The 24,727-nt window shown below is 37.0% G+C and overlaps 1 protein-coding gene and 1 long non-coding RNA gene across 2 annotated transcripts; both read left to right on the top strand.

Annotated features, from left to right (window-relative positions):
• The first annotated feature begins 7,367 nt into the window (after window positions 1-7,367).
• On the top strand, window positions 7,368-9,294 carry LOC142538765 (uncharacterized). The gene is made up of 2 exons (XM_075644065.1): window positions 7,368-7,479; window positions 7,621-9,294. Exon 2 carries the CDS (start codon window positions 7,645-7,647, stop codon window positions 9,292-9,294), a length of 1,650 nt encoding a protein of 549 aa, XP_075500180.1. The 5' UTR covers window positions 7,368-7,479; window positions 7,621-7,644.
• Window positions 9,295-11,477: 2,183 nt separating this feature from the next.
• Window positions 11,478-23,355, top strand: LOC142541158 (uncharacterized). Its single transcript, XR_012819248.1, has 6 exons — window positions 11,478-20,641; window positions 20,831-21,646; window positions 22,199-22,264; window positions 22,405-22,459; window positions 22,703-22,753; window positions 23,011-23,355. It is a non-coding gene; the product is annotated as an uncharacterized LOC142541158 (long non-coding RNA).
• The last annotated feature ends 1,372 nt before the right edge of the window (window positions 23,356-24,727 follow it).

Raw genomic sequence — 24,727 nt, 5'->3', positions numbered from 1 at the left:
TGAACTTATAATAGATTTAATTTATTAAGCTCAAAAGTTGAGTTTATTAAATATTAAATTAAAATTGGTGGGAAGTATGTTTAATGGGCTTGTAGGAGTACAAGTCCAACATGCTAAATAATTAAAGTTCTTAATGAACTTTGATTAATTAATTAAACTAGTTGGACTAGCCCAATTAATTAATCAAGAACATTAATGTTAATTATATGAATTAGGTCATGGCTTAATTATTAAAAGTAATAATCAAGCAATAACCCTAGCCTCCATCATAATGATTTTCGAAAAATCACGCTCCTCCTCCTTTCCAAATTTCGGCCACTTCTCTTTGGGAAAAGTTTGAGCCGTCTCTCAAACTTTGATCTCCAACGTAAAATCTCTTCTAATTTTTCTAGTGAAAATTAGAAGATGAACAAATCATCTAGTCATGGACCTGATTAGAAGAATAAAGAAAGGAGTTCTTGAAAAAAGATCGTATGGATTTATCAAGAGCTATATCCGCCTATACTAGATTAGTTGGAGCCAAGTGATTTAATTCACCAAATGTATAATATTTTAACGCTCTATGAATGTTTCAATATATAAAACCATACGAGTTCTCAAACAAATATTTTGATTGTCAAAATAAAAATAAAATTTTAAAACTTCCGCTGCATTTTGGGCACGAGAAACTGAGATCCAACAGTGGTATCAGAGCCAGGTTTTTCTAAATCGTATGGTTTTGATATTGAATATTTATTTTTCTAACCACACAAGAAAATTTTTCAGAAAATTGTAGCACCATTAAAATTATTTTTCCACAAAAAAAAATTTGTTTATGCCCGGAACTGTTCCGGGCAGCCCATGCGCGCAGGGCCGCGCAAGGGGGCTCGCAGCGTGCGCGCACGGCGCTGTGCGCGCCGTGCGGAATGTCCGCACGCTGCGCGCGCGGTCGGCGCGCAGCAAGCGCACGGTTGTGGGCACAGGCGCGCAGAGCGTGCCTGGGACTGCCCAAATCGTTCGGGGAGTGCGCGGGCGGCTTTCCGGGAACGTCTCGGGCACTGTTCTGGATAATGGGCTTGAATTATTTGGGCATAGGGTGCGATTTTCTTATTTTTCAAATTTTTGGGTAAAATTGATATTTTTGAAAATTGGTTCAATTTTTCTTTTTGAAAATTAATTTTAGAAAAATTAAAATGTATGTTAGGATATTTTACTTTTTTATTCATTTTGTTAATATTTGATATTATTAAAGTGGGCCTGATTTATGGCCCATTCCCACCCCTTGAGATGTATCCCTTATGTGCCATGACTATGTAAATGTAATTATTAGAAATAGTGGGAGATCAAGACTGAAAGATGGTGGGCCCGATGTACAAGATGAACACATGTAAAATATTGGAAGCTATTGTAATAGTTGCATTTGCATCCCTGCATTCACCTAAGTTTTGGACCTGGATCCATGTTTGGCTCACATGGATCCAATAGTGTTGGCGATCGATCATCCTTATTTATTGTTGAATGTCATATTATGATATATATGCGATATATAGTAGTATGCATGTATGTATATTATTAGATAATATAGTTGCATGGATCCGGCAAACATACAAACTCGTGGCACGCAATTTTAAAAATTAAATGATGAGACAATTTTAAAATTAAAATTCCTCATTTTGAATATGATTCAAAATTCATATCAAACCGTAAAAGTAAAAATTAAAAGAGTTTAATTTTTTCTTGCCTTCCATCAACCGTGGTTGCATGTTGATCGCTACCCGCGGACAGTGTCTGGCTCATATTATTGGGGAGGCCTGGACGCCGGAAAGCCGTGACTTCCACCGGACATATGATGTGAATTGAGTGGAACTCCATGACTTCGGCTCATATTATTGGGGGAACTCATGGCGACCGTCTACTAAAATTCAATATTGATGGGTCGGTTTGACACGCGAAAATAAACGGCGTCATATTATTGGGTCCTTATTAAACGTGAGGCAAAACACGCGGAGGTTGCATATGGATGCAATTGGATTCTACTTTTTAGAAATTATAATTGACTGATATTATTCGGGATTATAATTGGCTAATTGGACTCTACGTGCCTACTAAGGAAATACGATTTCCTTTTTCATCAAAGGGTGGTGAAAATGTCAAAATAGTGGGAGAGAATTTATAAAATAAAAATCCTTATTTTATATCTTAAAATTATTTTAAAATAATCAGCAACCATTATTCTGTTTCCATATCAGTATATTTTCGATTTCGTCACGTAATCAATTTTTGTTATTAACAAGCTAACTGAATCTAATTTTCAAGACTGGTTGGAAAAATTGTTCTAGATTCGGAGAAAATGACATACACACTAAAGTCAGTCCTGCTGAACTGACAAAGCGTGCAAGATGGTAGGACCATAGTATGCAAGCTAAAGTGTAACATGCTCGCTTCTATGTCAACTGAACTGTAGGGACAGTTTGAGGAAATGTTGAATGTTGTTGACATTCGAATACACATGCAAGAGTTGCATGGTACATGAAACTCGTACAGTGATGCAAACCATTTTTAAAAGCTCATGACTACATCCATGCAAGATGGAGCTCTGGCCCATGAGCGTGGTGTACATATGATTCCTAATGAGTTAATTGATGACATCAATTTGTTGTCTTTCTCTTCTTCATTTGACGGGGTTATGGTAAACTTCAATTTGAATAAGATAGAAGATAGCCTTGAAGAGCTAGTCAATACGCTTATAACTTATGATATCACCATAAAACAGGGAATTACTGATTTTCTAATGAGTCTTTCGTCAGACGAAAAATGGCTCACAAGGTAAGAGAAAGAAATGTTCTGCCCCTTACAAGAAAAGCAAACCCAGTAAGAGGCAAACTTTGAAAGACACTTAAAAGGCCTACAAAGCCCGATAAGTTAAAACATATTTATTTCACTGCAAGAAGTCTGGACATAAGAAATTATATGTGCCAGAAATGTTCTGAAAATGATAAGTGAATGTCCAAGTAAACATGATTTCAACAACAAACAAAAGAAAGTTAGATGATCCAAATCCCACACAAATATGTCACGCTAGATTATGTCACATTTCCCAAAGAAGGATGCACAAACTAGTGGGAGAAGGCATGTTTGACTTGTCAGACATAAATTCTCTACCTACTTGTAAATCATGTCTAAAAGGAAAAATGACAAAGACTTCATTCAATGGAAACGTGGAACGTGCGCATGGTCTATTGTATTTGATCCACATAGACATTTGTGGCCCGCTAAGTGTTAGCACAAAATATGGGCAATCCTACTTCATTACCTTTACTGATGACCATTCGAGGTATGAGTATGTTTATGAAACACAAATCTGAAGCATTTGAAAGGTTCAAATAATTCAGATCTGACTTCGATCTGATCGAGATGGAGAATACTTAAGTGCTGAATTTTTTGATTATCTAAAAGAGAATGAGATTCTCTCACAGTGGACTTCACCAGCAACACCACAATTGAATGGTGTTTCTGAACGTCGTAATCGAACCTTGATGGACATGGTTCGATCCATGATGAGATTCACTGAATTGCCTATATCGTTTTGGGGCTTTGCGCTTGAAAATGCGGCAATGTTGTTGAATAATGTCCATAATAAAGCAGTGGATAAAACACCATATGAGATAAAGATGGAAAAAACTCCCAAATATTCTTACATGAGAATATGGATATGTCCTGCTTACGTGAAGCAGCCAGTGGGAGACCAATTTGATAGTAGATCCACTTTGTGCTACTTTGTAGGATATCCAAAGAATTATGTTGGATATTATTTCTATCATCCCAATGAATCAAAAGTGTTTGTTTCAAGAAATGCCACCTTTTTGAAAAGGAATTTCTATTAGATAGAAAAGGCAAGATGATAAAACTTGAAGAAATACAAGATACTCCATCAACTGTAGAAGTTGAATCTAATCCTCAACAACCAGTAGTTGAAGTACAAGCTCCTAGAAGGTCTGATAGGGTTATTAGACCACCTGCAAGATATACGCTTCTTCATGAACAAGGCCGTGATGAGCATTGTGTTGGATGTGATCCAATGAATTTCAAAGAAGCAATATCTGATACTGATTCAACCAAATGGCTTAAAGCCGTGCAGTCTGAAATGGACTCTATGTATTCAAACCAAGTCTAGACATTAGTGGATCCACCCGAGGGAATCGTTCCCATAGGATGCAAATGGATCTACAAAAGAAAGCTTGGGGCGGATGGGAAGGTAGTGACCTTCAAAGTAAGACTGGTTGCAAAATGTTATACTCAAAGAATGAGTTGACTATGAGAACTTTTTCACCAGTTGCTATGTTTAATTCCATTAGAATATTGCTAGCTATAGTAGCATGGTATGACTATGAGATATGACAAATGAATGTAAAGACTGCATTCCTCAATGGAGACATCAAAAAGAAATTTATATGTATCAACCTGAGGGATACATATCAGTAGGAAGTGAGCATAAGGTATGCAAATTTCAAAGATCAATATATGGTCTCAAGCAGGCGCCAAGGAGTTGGAACCTCAGATTTGATAGCACTATCAAAGAGTTTGGTTTTGCTAAGAATCCTGAGGAATCATGCGTGTACAAGAAAGTTAGTGGGAGTGCAGTGACATTCCTAGTACTTTATGTTGATGACATCCTACTCATTGTGAATGATGTAGGATTAGTGCAATCAACTAAAGTATGGTTATCAAGTAAATTCTCCATGATAGACATGGGTGAAACATTCTATGTATTGGGAATACAAATCTATAGAGATAGATCAAAGAGGATGCTGGGGTTCACCCAAGCCACTTATATCGATACCATTTTGAAGCGATTCTCCATGGAAGAGTCCAGGAGAGCATACTTACCAATGTGTCATGGTGTTACTCCATCTAAAGCTTTGTGTCCCAAAACTGATGAAGAGATAGAGATGATGACATGTATTCCATATGCGTCAGCCATTGGTAGTATCATGTATGGTATGATATAGACACATCCTGACGTTGCTTACGCTCTGATTGTTACAAGCAGATATCAGGCGAACCCTGTTCCAATGTATTGGAAGGCCATGAAAGATATCCTTAAGTACTTGAGAAGGACTAAGAACTTGTTCATGGTCTATGGGGATGGAGAATTGAAATTGGAAGACTACACTGATTCTAGCTTCCAATGTGACGTAGATGATTCGAAATCGACCTCTGGTTTTATATTCGTGCTAAATGGTGCGACTGTCTATTGGAAAAATTTCAAGCAAGACATCGTTGCGGATTTCACCACTAAAGCTGAATACATTGTTGAATCTGCTGCAGCAAAAGAGGCAGTTTAGATGAGGAATTTTGTCCAAGAGTTGGGCGTTATTCCCAATGGAGTTGATCCAGTTCCGTTGTACTGAGACAACACTGGTGCCGTTGCGCAAGCAAAGGAACCAAGGTCTCATCAGCGATCCAAATATGTACTGAGGAAGTTCCACATCATATGGGAGATAGTGGGAAGATGAGACATATCAGTCGAAAGAGTCCCCTCTGTAGATAATTTTGCTGATCCACTTACAAAGCCCTTGCCAGGACCATTGTTTGAAAAGCATCACGAAGCAATGGGATTAAAGTTTATGGGTAGTTGGCTCTAGGGCAAGTGGGAGATTGTTAGAGTAGATGTCATGTAAGTCAACTGTTGGCTGGAGAATTTATTGACTCAAGTGTAATAAACAGTCTTTATTTTAATATTGTAACGTCCCGAAAATTTGAAGGTTCACGAGAACCATATGCATGGAAGTTATTAAATTTATTTGGTATTTTATTAAATTGTTTTAAAGTATGTAAATGCATGTTTATTCCCTGAATTTGTGTTTAATTCATGATTTATTTAAAGTTCATGCAATCTAGAATTTTATTTTTATTATGTGTTTATTTATTTAATGCTTTTTATGCATAATTCATGGATGATATGATTTAATTCATGAAATTTTAAATGTTAATGCATTATAGATTTTTAAGTTGTATTTCGCGTTCGAACGAGGAACGGAGGCCGGAGAATTATCAGAAAAATTATTTTATTAGATGATTAATTTTTATTAATTATTGTAAGATGTTTTAAAGGTATTTTTGAAGAAATGGGTTTTTATTGGGTATTTTTACTCGCGGGATTTTATTTTTACGGTACGAAAATTTTATCGAATCAGGGAATTTTTAAGGGTTCGGCTAATATTTTCAAAATTTTTTCAACACGAAATATTTTTCGGAAGTACGTTTGGATTTAATGGGTCTACTTTTAAACTTGTTGGACTTAAAACCCTTATAAAACTTTTAAAATGCAAATTATGGTCCATAAACTAATATTACCTATGTAATTAAGCTACTAAGTATTATTTAACCTAAACCTAAGAGTGTTCAGCCGACACCCTCCTATCCAGCTGCATTCCTCCCTCGAGTTCAGAGCTTTTCTTTGAGGAAAATCTTCGGTGGTCTCTTGTTCTTGCAAAGGAAGCTTTCATCTTCTCGTTTTTGATCATCAACATCATAAGGCACGCTTTGTAACATCCTTCTCGCATCATTCACGCTATATTACTGATGTACATGTATTTATGCACGTAAAACTTTCGATCTAGCACTGTACATGATTTATACATTCGATTTTCAAGTGTTCTTACTATCCTTTGTTTTATACTCATGCTTTCGGGTTTTTAGTGCAAGGGGTTGCTGTTTGTGAATGTTAAGGACAGGAGGGCAGAGCGAGGTTGAGAAGCTGGCGTAAGGTTTGGACAGATTTGGGAAGGGGCCGAGAGGTGTAGGAGGGAAGGGTTTACTCGTTTTGGGGTAGTGTCCTTGGAGAGGCTCGCACGATCGCTGCGTTTGGTCGCACATCAGCTTTGTGCTTCATTTAGGCTTGGTTTAGGAGGTTCATGGAGGTCCTTGGTGAGTCATAAAGGATGACATTTGGTGGTAGAAGGGTGGACCGAAGGAATGAAGGGGTGGAGCCATGTGTTGGATAAATAATGGTGCAAGTGGGGGTGGCCGATTATTGTTGGGGACAGTAGGTTGGCCGAGGATTAGGAGTTTAATGTGAAGGATTTAAGCAGAGACGGATGTATTCTAGGGTTGTACTGGGCTGTAGCCCAGCGCACTTTTTTAATAATTTAGCGACGGTTTTTCATTAGCGACGGTTTTAGTAAAACCGCCGCCGATCTGGATCGGCGACGATTTTAATTGCACCGTCGCTACTAGTGACGGTTTATTCAAACAGTCGCTAATAATAGCGACTGTTTTTTGAAAAACCGTCGCTATTGTTTCAAAAACCGTCGTACATCAATATCTTAGTCCAATCAAGTCCCGTCCATTTACAAGGATGAGACCAAATTTATCCTCTTATCCGCCCCACCTCAATTCTACAAAATTTCTCTCCCAAGTCCCAAGCCCTTTAGCGACAGAATAGAATTGCGGACTCCCGAAGAAATCGAATTGCTCATCGGCAAGGCAACAATCCAGGTAAGAATCGGCTATACATTTTTTATTTTGTTTTTTATAGCTTCTCTGTGTGTGATTTGTGGTTTCTTGATTGTTTGTTGTTGAGTTGTTGAGTGACTATTACTTGTTTATTTGGTTAATAATTATTTTATTCTTGTTTAGGATTATAAATTGAACTATTTCAAAATGGAATATCAATCTGCTGCAAAGAAAGGAAAAACATTGATATCCTCTTTCTTTAAGAAGAGAGATCGTCAAGCTAGTGAAGATACTTCAATTCCTACGGTCCTTACAATGCAACATCAATCCAGTGAAAGTCTTCTATTTCCCAATATCCAAATTCCTTCATGTTCCTCTCCTAGAGACGATCATCAGTCTTCGTCTACTTTTATTGAACGAGATCCAGGAAAAAGAAAACAGATATGTGAATATCATGTTAATGTACGAGATGAGATAAGACGTTCATATCTAAATATGGGGCCTTATCAACCAGATATGTTGGAGTATCCATGTACAAAATTTGGAAGCCAGAATCGTCGTTTTCAGAAAAAATGGTTTCAGAAATTTTATTGGTTGGAGTATTCGCCTTCAACAAATAAGGCATATTGTTTCTATTGTTTTCTTTTCCTGAATGATGTTTATTCATCTAATATCTCGGCATTGGTCAATGAAGGATTTGACAATTGGAAAAGGGTAAACCAAGGAAAAACATGTGCTTTTCTTGCCCATATTGGTTCTGCAGCTTCTTCACCTCATACTATGTGTGAGAGAAGGGCTGAAAATTTGATGAGGCTCTCACAACATATTGATAAAGTGATGCATGCACAATCTAAAGAGGAAAAAGAGAAAAATCGTCTGCGTTTGAGCACCTCAATTGTAGCTGTTCGTTGGCTAGCACTTCAAGGTTGTGCTTTTAGAGGTAACGATGAATCTCTATCTTCATCTAATCGTGGAAATTTTCTTGAATTGGTGAAGGCTTTTGCAAAAATGAATATAGAAATTGATGAAGTTGTGCTTGAGAATGCTCCAAAAAATGCCCAATATATCGCTCCAGAAATTCATAAAGAGATTTTACATATTATGGCCAATAGAGTACGACAGATGGTTCGTGAAGAAGTTGGAGATAAATACTTCTGTATTCTTGTTGATGAAGCCCGAGATATATCTAAACGAGAGCAAATGGCCATTATATTGAGGTTTGTGAACAATCATGGGATTTTGACAGAAAGATTTTTTGCCATCAAAAGTGTTAGTGACACTACCTCAATGAATTTGAAAAATGAGATATCAAATGTTCTTGTTCATCATGATCTCCATGTTAAGAAAATCAGAGGCCAAGGATATGATGGTGCTAGCAATATGCGTGGAGCGTGGAATGGACTTCAAGCATTATTTCTCAAAGATTGTCCCTATGCATACTATGTCCACTGTTTTGCACATCGTTTACAACTGACATTGGTTTCTGCAGCTAAGGATGTTAGTGTTATTTGGGAATTCTTTTCTCATTTGGACAATATTGTTAATATTGTCACTTCTTCTACTAAGCGCATTGCTGAATTACATACTGCACAGAGAAATGAAATTGAGTATATGTTGTCAATTGGAGAACGTGATTCTGGAAGTGGTGCAAACCAGATTGGTAATTTGCAACGAGCAGGAGCTACTCGTTGGAGTTCTCACTATGATTCGGTAAAAAGCTTGATAGATATGTACACTGCAACTTGCAAAGTTTTTGAAGTTCTCAGTGATTATTCTCCAAATGGAAGAGTTAAGGCTGAAGTTCGGGGGATTTACAGAAACATGGCAGCTTTGAATTTGTGTTTATTTTGCACTTAATGCATAAAATTATGAGAACAACAAATACTCTTTGTCAAATTCTTCAAAGAAAATCTCAAGACATTTTGACGGTTATCACATTTGTCACTACTACCAAAACTTGCCTTCAAGAATTTAGAGAATGTGGGTGGAATGAATTTCTTCAGGAAGTTAAAGTTTTTTGCTCAAGAAATGAAATTGATGTACCTGACCTTGATTGTCTATATAAGATTGGACGTTCCTAGCGGCAAACTACAATAGAACATCATTACCACTTTGATGTTTTTAATGCAGCAATATATTTCATTTTGATGGAGTTAAATACTCGGTTCAATGAGTTATCGGTGGAACTTCTTTCTCTTAGTACAGCTTTAGATCCTAAAAATTCATTTGACTCATTTAACAGTGATGATATTTGCAAGCTTGCGAAGAAGTTTTATCCTTGAGATTTCACAGATCAAGAAATTGTTGCTTTGGAGTATGAATTGATACATTATAAACTTGATGTGATGCATAATTTAAAGGTTTCTACACTTGTTGAGTTGTGTCAGCAATTGACCGAGAGTGGACGGTCAAGTGTTTATGTTATGTTGACTAGATTGATTCATCTTGTTTTGACATTACATGTGTCTACTGCCACTACAGGTGTGTTGAGTCTTTAGACTCACTAGGCGTGTGTGATGCAGGTGAGCATATTGATCAGGGGACCGGAGGTGCTGAAGACAGAGTAGACAGGCGGGATGTGCGGTGACACGACCCGAGGACCATTATTTTTCCGCATATTGATTCACATGTTTTGAGAGGAGATGCACATTTTTATATGTTGATGATATTTCGATTTTTACATGCTTACGTTTACGATGATTTTGAATGATGTTAGTTATTTTTATTGCGCTACTTTATTTGGCAATTAAATACGATTATTTTAAATGTTATCATGTAATTGCGAGCTTTTAAAAAAAAATATTTCCGCATTTTTAAAATAAGTATACGTTTCAAATATAATTTACTTTTTAATGGTTTAATTTTAATTTATCTGTTTACCTATGCAATCAGCATAGATAAAGTCCTTGATTATGCTTTAATACAAATGAATCGTAATTCGATGTTGAAACTCATTTGTAAACACTGCATATTCTAAATTCGTTCCAAGTCAATTCAGCTGCCTAAAATAAAGATAAAGGCCGCTTGAGCTCGAGATTAGCATCTGTGATGGTGTGTACTGCGTTTCTTGATAAGGGAATAGAGATGTGCCAAACATGCAGATGGGTAGTCATATGATGATTATACCGAACAACCCTCCCTCGGACTTTCCAAGTGGTTATCATTCATCGAGAGGATAAGTCCGTGGTTATGATTGTACACCATTAGTCCTTATGACCCGGGACAACACTGAGGTTCTATATGCTAGGGCTGTGCTTTGACTCGTTTACCGGCTCCAAGAGAGTCATCAGGTGGCGAGGTTGGGTACAGTTGCGACACATATAGGAGCCAGTGCATTGTAGTCGGGGATTCACCGCTCACCTATGGGTGTGGATATCCTATGTGATCTGATAAAATAATAGTGCGTGGAATCTATGGAAAGTATGAGATGTAGGTAGAGAAAGAGTTCTCCAATAGTACATGCGATGCCACTATTTATATGTATCACATAGTTATCGAATTATTATGCAACCCTCGATGAACCGATGGTTGCAGATCCGATCGGGATATATGAGATGAAGGGACCATATTGTACGCTAATCATAATCGACTGGTTCTTGCAGGCACTATCAGTGATACCTAGGGAATCATGAGGCGATGCTACTAACGCTCTTACCATGATTCGATGGGTTTAATTAGAAATATGATTTCTGACATTCTGATGATCAATTGTTGATACATAGAATGGGACAAGTAAGGATAAGCCCGAATAAATGATTATATCTTGAATCACAAGGAGTTGTGAACCCACAGCTAGCTGTACCCCTGAACCATTGAGGGTCATACAAGCACTAGATCGTTTGTTCCCGTTGAGAGAATAAATTCAAGGAGTTGAATTTATATTATGATATAATAAATTCAAGGAGTTGAATTTATAAGATAGTAAATTCAATAAGTTGAATTTATGAATTTATAAAATTTAGGAGAATAAATTCAAGGAGTTGAATTTATAAAATCTGATAATTTAATTTATTAAACTCAAAAGTTGGGTTTATTAAATATTAAATTTTGAAGGTGATAAAATTCAAGGAGTTGAATTTATAGTTTAAATAATAAACTCAAATGTTGAATTTATAATCGATTTAATTTGTTAAGCTCAAAAGTTGAGTTTTTTAAATATTAAATTAAAATTGGTGGGAAGTATGTTTAATGGGCTTGTAGGAGTACAAGTCCAACATACTAAATAATTAAAGTTCTTAATGGACTTTGATTAATTAATTAAACTAGTTGGACTAGCTCAATTAATTAATCAAGCTCATTAATGTTAATTATGTGAATTAGGTCATGACTTAATTATAAAAAGTAATAATCAAGCCATAACCCTAGCCTCCATCATAGTGATTTTCGAAAAATGACTCACCTCCTCCTCTTCCAAATTTCGGCCACTTCTCTTTGGGAAAAGTTTGAGCCGTCTCTCAAACTTTTATCTCCAACGTAAAATCTCTTCTAATTTTTCTAGTGCAAATTAGAAGATGAACAAATCATCTAGTCGTGGACCTGATTAGAAGAATAAAGAAAGGAGTTCTTGAACAAAGATCGTAGGGATTCATCAAGAGCTATATCCGAATATACCGTATTAGTTGGAGCCAAGTGATTTAATTCACCAAAGGTATAATATTTTAACGCCCTATGAATGTTTGAATATATAAAACCATACGAGTGCTCAAACAAATATTTTGATTGTCAAAATAAAAAGATTGTCAAAATAAAAATAAAATTTTAAAACTTCCGCTGTGTTTTGGGTACGAGAAAACCGAGATCCAACGCCATATTCTCCTAGCTCCACTGTCTACTTGATCATCCTCCCGGATACTTCAGAATGAGTCATAATCCTTCTGAGAGGACTATTAGTAAGCACCATGATTTGATGCGACAGAAAATAAGGTCGCAGTTTCCAGACAGTCATAACCAAAGCCAGGGGTATCTTCTCTACTTCACTGTAACGGAGCTCGGGCCTCTTAGAGCATGGCTGACATAATAGACAGTCTTTTGATCAGAGCTTTCTTCCTTTATCAGTACTGAACTGACAGTATACTCAGTAGTGGAGAGATAGAAAAATAATTTCTCCCCGGATTCTGGATTTACTAGGACAGGAAGATCTGCCAGATGACTTTTAAGATCCCGGTTGTTCACATTTTTCATCCCACCCAAACTGTTGTGCCTTCCGCAGGACCTGGAAAAATGGATTACTTCGATGTGCTAACCGCGGGATATGAACCGAGAAAGAGAAGCAATTCTGCCAGTCAACTTATGAATTTCCCGGACAGACGAGGGGACATCATGTTTAACATTGACTTGACTTTTTCTTGATTCACCTCGATCCCCCGGTCAGTGACTATAAAGCCCAAAAATTTACCACTTTTTACGCCAAAGATGCACTTGGCCGGATTGAGCTTAATTTCATACTGCATCAAAGTGGACAAAAGTCTCTTCTAAGTCGGAGATTAAACCAGAAATCTCCCTGGACTTGCCCAATATGTCATCCACATATACCTCTACATATTTACCCAACTACTTCTCAAACACTTTGTTCATGAGACGCTGATAGGTGGCCCCGGCGTTCTTCAATCCGAAAGGCATGAACACATAGCAGAATGTGCCTCCCGAGGTGATGAAGCTGTCTTTGTCTTGATCGATCTTGGCCAGGGGAATTTGATAATATCCCTGGTAAGCATTAATGAAACTCAGCAGTTCATAGCCAGAGGTGGAATCCACCAACTGATCAATTCTGGGCAGATGATAATGGTCTTTGGGGCAAGCTTTGTTGAGATCCATGAAATCAACACACATCCTCCACTTCCCGTTAGATTTTGGTACCAGCACAACATTCGATAGCCATGTAGGGAATTGAATTTCCCGAATGTAGCCGACCTGTAGCAAATCTCTCACATGTACATCAATTACTTTGTCCTTTTCAGGACCAAAATGTCTCTTCTTCTGCTTCACAGGTTGAGATCTCGGGAGGATGTTCAAATGATGCTCAGCTACCCGGGGAGAGATACCGGGTTAATTCCTGCTGAGAACAGGCAAAAACATTAAGATTAGTTTTCAAACAATTTATTAAACTGACTCGGGTGGACAAGTCAAGGTCTCGAGCCACCCGGATCTCCTTGCCTAGCCCGATCTCCACCACCTCCTGCTCTTTCTCTGCCACAAATTGGACTTCCTTCTTCCCGACCACCCTCTCCACTTCTTCACAACCAGTTGGTCTCTTCCCCTCCTTCCTCACTCTCTTCTGGTCCACCCAGACCGGTTCTACATAACACTTTCGAGAACAAGGTTGATCTCCCCGGACTTCACCCACTTGGCTTCCCACCGAGAACTTAATTTTTTGATGGTAGGTGGATGCTATGACCCTTAGCTCGTTCATGGCTAGCCGCCCCAAGATGATATTATATGATGACGGGCATTCACCACAGTGAAAGTGGTCATCATCGTCTTCTTCAGCTCCCTGGTGCCCAAAGTTAAGGGAATGACAATCTTCCCCTCTGGATAGATAGCATGGCCAGGAAAGCCAAACAGTGTTGTTTCTACTTTCTCCAATTGATATCCCTGCAAATCCATTTGTATGAGGGCCTCCTTGAAAATAACATTGACAGAGCTGCCTGATTCAACGAAAACTCTCATAATATCATAATTTTATACCCTGGTTTGAATTATCAGGGCATCATTGTGAGGAAGATTAACGCCCTTAAGATCCTCCAGGTCAAAACTAATAACTGCCTCGCTCCTCCTCGCCCCTTCCACTTCTATTCAATCTCTTCTGCTCCTTGACTTTCGAGCCCGATTAGAATCACCATCAGTGGAGCCTCCAGATATCATTTTAATTACCCCCAAGACAGAGGGTGAAGACTTCTTCCTCTCGGGCTCTGAATTTCTCCTCCCCCTCGGGGCATTTCTTGAATCTTCCCTGGCACTGGGACCGGTCTGTCGAGCTGCCCAAGGTGGCAATCTTGGCTTCTTGCTTGGTTGATTATGTCCCTGGATAGCTGGTGGGACATAATCTCTCTTTAGCGTTTTGCAGCCCTCTGTGTTGTGGTAACACATCTTGTGAAGGGTACAAAATCCCTTTTTCTCAAGCCTGGTAAATTGTTGAGATGGAAGCAAATCCCTACTACATTCTTGAACCTCCCTGTCCCGGGTAATCTTCAGGGGCACGTGATGAGAAAAGTGCCTCGGGTTACCCCTTCTCTGTCCTCTCTCCTCGGGCTTAGATATTTGGTCTCCCCTCTCTCTCCTCACCGTCTCCCTCTTCCGTTTTTGCGCCTCCTTCATATTAATATACTTTTTTGCCTAGGCCAAAAAATCCTCGAAGTCCCCGGGAGTTTTCTTTGTCAGTGATTTAAAAAATTCACTCCCTCAGCCCCTGAGTGAATGCAGTTGTCTTGGTCTCAGGGGAACATGAAGGGACATTCAAAGCAACTATGAGAAATCTTCGAATATAAGCCCTCAGACTCTCTTCCTGGCTTTGTTTGACTTCAAAAAAGCTAAATGCAGTCTTTTTTTAATTCTTGCTGCTACTAAAATGGTGTAGAAACACCTTCTGAAAATCCTCAAAAGAATGAATACTCTGAGGGGCCAATCCCTCAAACCACCTCTGAGCCGAGTCAACCAGAGTGGTCAAGAATACCTTGCACTTGATTCTGTCAGCATAACAGTGCAACATGGTCGTATTCTCTAACCTAGCCAAATGTTCCTCGGTGTTTGCATTGTCATCATAATCCTTGACTTTGGCAGATTAAAAGTTCACGAGAAGAGGTTCCCGGACGATAGCTTCAGCAAACGGGCATCCTTTGATGATTACTTGAGAATGACTCCGGCCTTCCATCTGTCCCTCCAACACTCTCATCTTATGCCTTAATTCTTGCAACTCCTCCACCACAGCCAGGGACTTGGACCCGACGCTAGATTCTCTTTCTTCCATCCTTGCTTCCTCTTCCCCTACCTCCTCCTCTCTCTTCTGTTCTCCTCCAGGCTGCGTAGCATGATGAGAGGAGTCTCTTCGGGCTACAACTTTCTCCACCGCCTCAGATATGATCCGAGCCAACTCCTCCGAGGATAAAGTAATGACAGTTGGGGGTCATGTGGGTGAAAGACCACCTTGTCTAGAGACAAGTGCATCATCTCTTGGAGCCCGGGAAGTATCTTGGTTGATTCTTCTGCTAGGAGCCACATCAACTTCTTGAGCTCAATTTCCCATAGTCGGGCCAATGATATGATCCGGGTAAATCGGGTGAGCAAAGTCGGGGCAATCTACCAGATAATGATATAAGTGTTGTGTTTAGGAAAGTGAGCAAGGGAATACAACTTGTGATGAAGTTATTCGTCTGTAATATGGCTTCAACTGTAACTTGCGGACAATGAGATGAACTCGTGAATGGGCGCGGAGGAGTGTCCGGCGCCTCCACTCTGATGCTTAAGTCAGCAGGTGTAGAAGAGTAAAATGGATGTATATGTGGTGATATACGTGAGTGCTTGAGAGTAAGATGGATAATCATCGACCTCCTCAATGATAGGTCGAACCATCGGTCTTTGAGAAACCATGGTTACAGGTTTAACGACATTTTCAATTGTTTCCTTAATCATTCGAGTGTCTGTGCACACTATTTCTGGTTTTCCATTCTCCTTGAAGCTGTGAAATTCAATAGGACCAAAGGCGCCATCATAATATCTAACTTCCACAGCATTTGAGTTATATTGATAAGGCTGAGAATTAGCATGTACCACTTCTGCATCATCTCATGCCCACATTAATAGTAGTTGATGCATGGATGATGGTATACAATGATTAATATTGTATCAAATCTCTTCTCATTAAGGCATGAAAACTAGTACTAGAATTAACCACGAAACAAAGATGATTGGGATCTCACAACAATATTTGCCAGCAAGACTCCCAAAATTTTCGTAGACTCCTCAGTAAATGTTGCAACAGGTACTTCTGTAGGAATCAAATCTTCCACACTCTTCCCTAGATTCTGAAGCATCATGTAGGGCAAAATATTAACGACAGATCCATTATCTATCAACTCCCTGGATATCTGCTTTCCATTAATGTGTCATGTGATGTAAATTGGTTCGATATGTTTAGTCATATCAATTATGGGCCTCTTAATAACCAGTATTTTCCTTCATCCACAAGAACTCATGCTTAGTCCTTCACTGTCTCAATTCGAATGGTATATATACCATTCCCAACCCCTAAAGAAACGTCAGACTCACACATTCTCTTATGTTTAAACTCATCAGGTAGCATCAGAGAATATGTTGCACAATCAAATGAAACAAGAATGTGTCCCACTTTTAAAGTGTTTTTTTTATCACACCACTTTCTTCCTCAAATAACAGATCATCCTCCTCATTATCTTCAGTAGCCTTTCTCCACAACATTTTTTTAATATTTTAACAACTATCCGCTTCCATGCGTTTAGCATCCCTCACCCTTCACAACCTCCTCTTTTGTGTCCGGGAAGGAGGTTTTGGATATTTTAGATTCTACACGCGCTGCCACCGTGCACCATGTACTGTCATGGAAGGTACCACAAAACGGGGTTTTCTCTTATCCCTTTGTTGAATCAATGGAAGAAGATTTTTCCAAAGTTCCCTTTGAGTTCATGTTGTTCACTCTCTTTTCATCATTCATTGTATTAATAAATGAATTCCCTCCAAGGTACTGGTTCACCTGCCCTTTGGCCATGGATCCCTCCATCATACCTTGCATTATCCATCTGTCAAATGTCTCCCCCTTGAAGTATTGATGATCTTTTCCTCTAAAAATTTCTATTATTCTATCATTAACTTTGAATATCATCTTACTACGTACCCAAAACTTTCTGACAACACCTTTTGGCCTGAAAATTTTTTCTCAGCTGTGTTCCGCATTATCCCATTGATTAAAACCAACAAATCAATGTCGTTCACATTCACGTTAGCCCTACTAGAGGAAAATGATATTCATTTATTGTCATTGTATTTTTTCCTCGGAGAATTTTAAAAGCAGCTTGTCGATATTTTTTGTAGGACATTCTTAGAAGCCCAACAAGCACCGGTGTTATTTAAGAGTTGTGATGCTTATAGTAATCTCTTTTATTTACCTCTTCTTTGGTTGGAAATGTATTATCTGGATGAAATGTTATAAATTTATTCTTCACTGAGTAGTAGAAATCTACTTTATTTGCATCGAATGTATCAGACACCTAGACTAGATGATTATTATTTCTGGAAGATTCCTCACTCAAGGCTTCCCCTAATCCTCTTAAAAGTAAGAACCTACAATGGTTTTATTTTTTAGGTTTTCTTCATGCAACAACTTCTCATGATCCAATACTTTGGATGTGATCTTTTAAAAATCTTGTAATTTCATCCCTTTGAATTTCTTTCTAAGCTTAAAATGAAGCCATTGATGTGTCATCTTTACATATTCAGATTCAGGAAGAAAAACTTCGCACCTACTTCTCACTTTCGTAAATTTGTAGATGAAATCATTCGCAGATTCCACTTACTTCTGGATCACCCTGGACAATTCTGCTATGCTGATTTCAGGCACTGTCCTAAAAAACCAAAGTATGAAAGTGGTGTTCCATTTTATGCCAATTAATAATAGAATTGCGGGACAATGATGTATATCATGTGAAGGCAGAGCTAGTCAAAAAATTAAAAAACAACCGAATCTTGTAATTAGCAAAATTATCCATGTTTTCTAACTCACTGCATTGGATTTTAAACATCGGCACGTGTTCCACACTAATTGGCCATCATACCATGAGTACAACGTAAAGTATGAGATGCGGTATCCTCGATGTCCTGATCAACAACATCAGGGTATGGTTGTGAACTTCTAGTCAGTTGTTTGGCCTCACCCCTTGGATCATACAACTCTTGAATGACATCACACAATTTCGAAATCCAAGACTAGACTTTGCCTTAACATGTGTGGAGGATACCTTGTCCCCCGGGTAGGGATGTAAACGAACCAAATCGCTCGTGAGCTATTTGAAGCTCGGCTAGGTAAGAAGCTCGTTTGATATCGTTCGTTAAGCATAAGCTAGAGCTCTGTTTCGAGCTTGACAATTTTATCGAGTCGAGCTCGAGCTTAAATATGTCAGGCTCGTAAGCTCGCGAGCTTGTCTTGTTTGTTGGGCCGTGAGTGTATAATAACTCAAGAATTGGAAGAGAACTTGGATTGTACCACATCAATATCTAAGTGAAAAATAATGGACTAAAATGCTGTAAAATAAAAAAAATTCACCCCTTTAAATTCTCGTATCTTAGTCGGTCTTTTGGATAAAAATGATCGACGAGCTCGAAAACGAGCTTGTTTAACGATCTCGAAAATGAGCTTGTTTAACGAGATCGAAAAAGAGCCTGCTTAACGAGCCGAGCTCGAACCCGACTCGTTAAACATGATAAATGAGTTATCAACGAACTGAGATCAAGCTATTCGCGAGCTTAGTAAATTCAAAACGAGCCGAGCTCGAGCCCCATGATAAACACTCGAATCGAGCTCGAGCCTATATATTCTTCAAACGAGCCGAGTTCGAGCCTGATACTGTTCGGTTTGGGTCGGCTATTTTACATTCCTATAGACTGGGGTTAATCCTAGAATTCTGCATTCCTCGCATTCCTCTATATTAAGAGAATTCATAGCAAAAACTTGACTGGTCATTTGTTTATCATTATTGCCAATTTGTTGTTTTGTCCATGAATCATCCTCTCTCTCGTGTTGAGGAGTATATTTACGTTCCCAAGTAGACACAAAAATCGGTGATTAGTCCAAGTGAAGAACTTCACCAACTTGAGAACTTTCGATCCTTGGACATGATCCACTAACTTCTTAGTTTTAGTTTCTTTGAATTTGCCATCCTCTTATGAGTTATTCTCTCCTTTCGAATATCTCCTCCACTCCCTCATTTCTTTCATAGAATCTACCATGGTAGCAATAAAGGGGTTGGTCATTTATTTTAGTTTCACTACGTATACTTTTCTCCATCGACACCACTTTACTCACTGAAACCTCTTGACCATCAGAAAATGCATTTCTGACTTTCACAGCCTGCTCTTTAAACTTGTGTGCAAGTTGCTCGACTAGTCTTCCACCAGCATCAGAATCTGTCATTGTGAACAATGGTCTTCTCCTGTGATTTGGGAATTTTTTTTATGTTTCTCAATACGTTTTGGATGCATATGTGTCTCATTGGTCGTGCAAAAATTTGTTTGCATAGAAAATTGCGTAAACGTGTCAAGCACAAAATTGTGCGAAAGTTATGGATAATTTGACTTCTATGATCAAGAGATGTGGATTCTGATGCGTTTATTGGTTCTAACTTCCTCGATAAGCACAAAACTAAGAATTTTAAAGATGAATTTGACAGAAATTGTAGAAGAAATTCATGAACATCAACTACTTAGATTATGTATTATGAACTTTAATAATATTTTACAACTAACGCTAGAAAAACGGAAAGAATATGCTGAAACAAAGGACATTAAGCTAATGATTGAGGGAATTATAAGGAATTAGAATTATTGAAGATTTGCATGACCTTTTTGCTTTGAATTTGAACTGGTAGTTGATGTAGTTGTCGATAACTTCATTCTGATGATGTAGTCTGTTTTTGTTCATTTTTCCAAGCAATTTAGCCATCTTCCACGATAACTGGTTGTTGATCATTGGTTATACTACAAGAAAAAATGGCTATACTGACATTTTCTTAGTGACGTTTTTAAAATAATGTCGTTATTACATACATATCATGACATTGGTTACACATAAAATTTTTAATAAAAAATATTAAATTAGATATGTTATAATGACGTTTTTAATGAATGCCACTAAAAGTTCTTATTTTTCCCACTCATTTTCAATTTTTTAATCTCTCACTCTCACTCTCACTCTCACCGCCATACATCTCTAAAAAAAATTTCTCTCTCCAACAATCTCATTATCTCACCCCAAATCGGCTTCCTTCCAATCCCTTGCATCATTGCACAACACCACCTTCTGCCACCAGAGCCACCGTGCATCATGGCTCATGACATGTAGCTTCAGTCTAAGCCATGAATCGAAGGATTTGAGCCTCGATTCGGGCGACTCGAAGCCCTAGAGCGAATCTTGTTTCTGCAATTTCTTGTGCCGTCTTGTTCGAGATTTCCAGCCTAGTTCTTGGTGAATCTTTATTAAAGTCGTAATTGTAATTTATAGAAAACGTGTTTTTCCTATTCTTGCACTTCTTCCTTGACTTAGTATAAATAGGCTAGAGTCTTCGGTTGTATTTTTTTGCGGGATTTCTTTTTCACCTCAATAAACGGTTTTCAGCAATGGGAATTTTCCCCACAAAATGGTTCCATCTTTCAGCAAGTTTTCTTCAGTTTTTGACAGTATTTTCACCTGTTGTTGAGCATTAATCTAATTCACGATCGAGCCCAACTTTTCCCTGTTTTTTCTCACGGTTTCAGTGGTGAACAGTGCCTTTCGGCAAATTCCGCCGATGCTCCGCTGTCTGCTCGGATGTATAGGCCTACGACCAACAATTTCATTATTTAAGACTATTGATCGAATCGCAAGATCTTGTCCTCCAACAAATTAACATGGCAGTTGCCAATGTCTTTCGCTAGATTAACTAACATAAAAGATTTTTAAATACATTGTATTATCACCTTTAATATAATTTACTTTTTTGAAATTCTCTAGTTTGTTGAATGGTATTGCTACTGCGTTGCAATTGGATAAATGATCTCAGCTTAAGTGGGGGAATTCCTGACTTCATTCACAACTGGAAAAAATAATAGAACCTTCTCTTTTTCGGAAGATTTGAATTTCTAGTATTTTTTTCTTGGGACTTGCATTTTTTTCCTCCTTTATTTTACTCTCTTAGTCAGCTATTTGGTGCAGATACACCATCTATCCACTGGTGACCATCAAACCTCAACCAATTGAGTTCGATGGATTTTCCTTAAATCAATATGATAAACTAAGTAAAACACATGTTCCTTAATGAAAATAAATGCTTCTTTCGCAACAATTTGATTTGTAAATGTTTCTAATTCTATGAACTGTGTATGCTGAGTTGGAGGAAATGAGGACCCTTAACCTCTTGAGAAAAAATGACAATTGACAATGTTGGAATTTACTGGTGTTGTACATTGAATGCTTATTTGATGGAGATTGGAGGTATGATAACCTACATTGTTTTGGCAATTCAATCCATTTTGATTCTTGAGCACTCCTTAGAACTATTAAAATTCGTCTCATTTTGTTACACTCTTGCTATTGTATCATTTAGATATTAAACTGACTGTTGTGATCATGTTACTCTTTCAATTGTGTTTTCTCCTACCAGAGTGCACTCCTTTTTTTCTTGGAAAAATTAAAAACTATTTATCTGAAAATTAATGAAAAATGACATTCTAAATCTGTATCGACTATATTTTTCTTTCATTCCCATTGACAGGGATGTCAGTTTCAATAAATTAATGGGAGGGATTCAAAATAACATTGCCAGATATCTGAAATTTGTGTTACTATAATGTTCTGCCATTTTTTTTTTACTGAAGTATCATATGTAGAGAAAGAATCTATCCTGATGGAAGTATGATAATATGCTATAAATCAGGCTTTTCTCTTCTTATTTAACCTGGTTCACTTCTTTTCTGGTGCATTTTCTCAACCAGTAATTTTATTCCCAGCCAACACATTTCTAACCAAATGATCTTACTGTTGTAGTTTTTTGACTTGCAACATGCTGAGTGGAAATATACCTGGAACAATCATAAAGGATGGAGGCAACATGTATGTTTTGTATTTTAATAATCACGAGAAAATGTTCTTGGTTTGTTTTATTTCATAAACTAAACAATGTACCCCCTTTCAAATTCTTGGCATGAAATTAACAGTTCTTGCTTTTTATTCTCGATACTTCACATCAACAGTTTTAAATTCAAGTTCTCCATCTAAAGTCATCATTTATGGACACTTGACAGAACAGTGAGTTTCTTTATTTTGTTTTATTTTTTTGTTTTTGGATTCTGAAGGTTTTATGTAGGATGTTCAAATGGAATTAATAAACTTAAAGTGGCTTAGTTGAATAATATTTGTCTTTACTGATAAGAAATTTGTTCAACTCTGTTCCCGTGTTCCTAGAACTCTGAAAAGTTGACAAATGTTTACATTATCATGCTTATTATTTCCAATATATTTAGTTGTTTCTTGCTTTTTTTTTTCTTGTAGTAGGAATAGAATCGTTAACTTGTTCAGAGGCTCATCAAAAGTGAATACACCGTAAGATGCATTTCGGCTACTTATTGTTTTTTGCCTCATTAATGATCAGTAATATGGACTAGTCTGAAATATAACAAGTTGGTAAACTTGAGTTCTCTGTGATGCCAACTCTTCCCATGCTTGACCTTCAACAGAGGCCGAATCCTCCATGTACTAAGGATTTATTTTCGTAATTTGGATTTTGACTTGTTCAGTTAGCTTTGTTCTTTTCTAAATTCTTACTCTAGATATCTAATTTTGCATGCTTTCCTTTGCAGCTGAGTAATGATGAGATGAGACCAGATGCAGGGGCGGAGGCATGAGCCCGGGTGGTCCAATTTTTTTTAAAAAAAATATATATATAAATTTTGTATAATTTTGGAATAATATGATATTAGCTCGGGTAGATCAATTTAAAATATTAAAAGATACTAGAGTTTAAAATTCCAGCCCGGGCAGAGCCATATTTCTGGCTCCGCCCCTGAGATCCAGATGGGAAAAGAATCCGTTTAGGAATCTCGAGTAATATTATTTACGATCTTACAGACTGTAATGCTTTTCTTCACAACAAAGGAAAAAGCGCCGTGAATTTGAGGTTTTGGAAACATTGTTCATATATTATAGTCAATTGCTCTTTGTAACTTTGTTTTTTATGCATGATGCGTGATTCAAGATATCACGATATTTCTTTCGAAAGTAGTTGATGTCTGCATGTGTTGCGCATACATATCTAAGAGTTGTGTGTGAGAACCTATTTTTTTGTCTTTTGATATGATGTTTGATCTTTTGAAATGATTATTATTCACTTTTTATTTTTATACTTTTATTTTATTTCTAAACATATAAAATATGATGTTCCAAGATGTTGCTAAGCAAATTTAGTTGTTTTTTGTATTGTAGCAACAATGTATTTATTCATCGACTTGAATGTATCGCAGTGAACAGTTTCAGCAATTATATATTATTACCTTGATTTATATTATTTTGATTCATTTTACGTTCTTTAAAAGTTTTAATATTATTTTATGTTAAAATATCATATGTATGAATTGATTGTGAAAAAAAGAATTAGAATATTGTTTAAAAATTTTGAAGTTAAGGCATTTTAAAGTGTCCTTATTGTCCTTATAAACTGATATATGGATATTTTTCAGTGTCTTTGTAAATAGATTAAGGAGGCATCTATCATTGTCATTATATATAGTAATAGAAGACATTCAATTGTGTCCATATTAATATAAAACAAAGGCACTTATAAATGTCCTCATTAACACAAAAGGAGGCATTTGTAAGTGTCTTCATTACATGTCTTTAGTGACACTTTGCAATGTCTTTGTATCTTTAAATCGAGGCATTTATGATGTCGGTTTTAGTATTATATACTGACACTACATAATGTCACTAACCTTTAGCCGACACGAGAATAGACGACATTGTTTTCAGGTGTCACTAGAAGATAAATGTCACTATATTCTTAATATAATGACATTTTTGAATGCCACTAAAAGGCTATATTCTTGTAGTAACTTTCTTAACATGCGGGGGCCAGACTTTCCAACCTCCTGAATACTCTAACTCGATGGGCTTTTTTCATAGGCTTTCAGGATTTGGGCCTAACAATATTTTTAAAAAAACAATTTTAAATAAATAAATTTGAAAATATAAAAATAAATTATATATTTTTATTGAATTAAACTTTTATTTATGCGTACGTTACAAATTTTTCATTATGCATTTTTAAAAATATATTCAAATAAATAGTAATTATGATAAAAATTAATTTTTAATTAAATGAATTTCACTTAATCAACGCAAATCTTGAGTTAAAAATCATGTTTAATTGAAAATAGATTTAAAAACATTTACAAAATTTAAAAAATAACTATTTTCTATTTTTATCAATTTAGTTATTTACATAATTTTTTGAGCATTTTAAGATCTAAAATTTAATGTGATTTTTAATAACATATGAAAATATTTTTAAAGTTTATTAGT

Source organism: Primulina tabacum, chromosome 3 (genome assembly GCF_025594145.1).
Source record: "Primulina tabacum isolate GXHZ01 chromosome 3, ASM2559414v2, whole genome shotgun sequence".
Lineage (NCBI taxonomy): Eukaryota > Viridiplantae > Streptophyta > Magnoliopsida > Lamiales > Gesneriaceae > Primulina > Primulina tabacum.
Note: the sequence above shows the minus strand (reverse complement) of the source record. Positions and strands in the feature narration are given on the sequence as shown.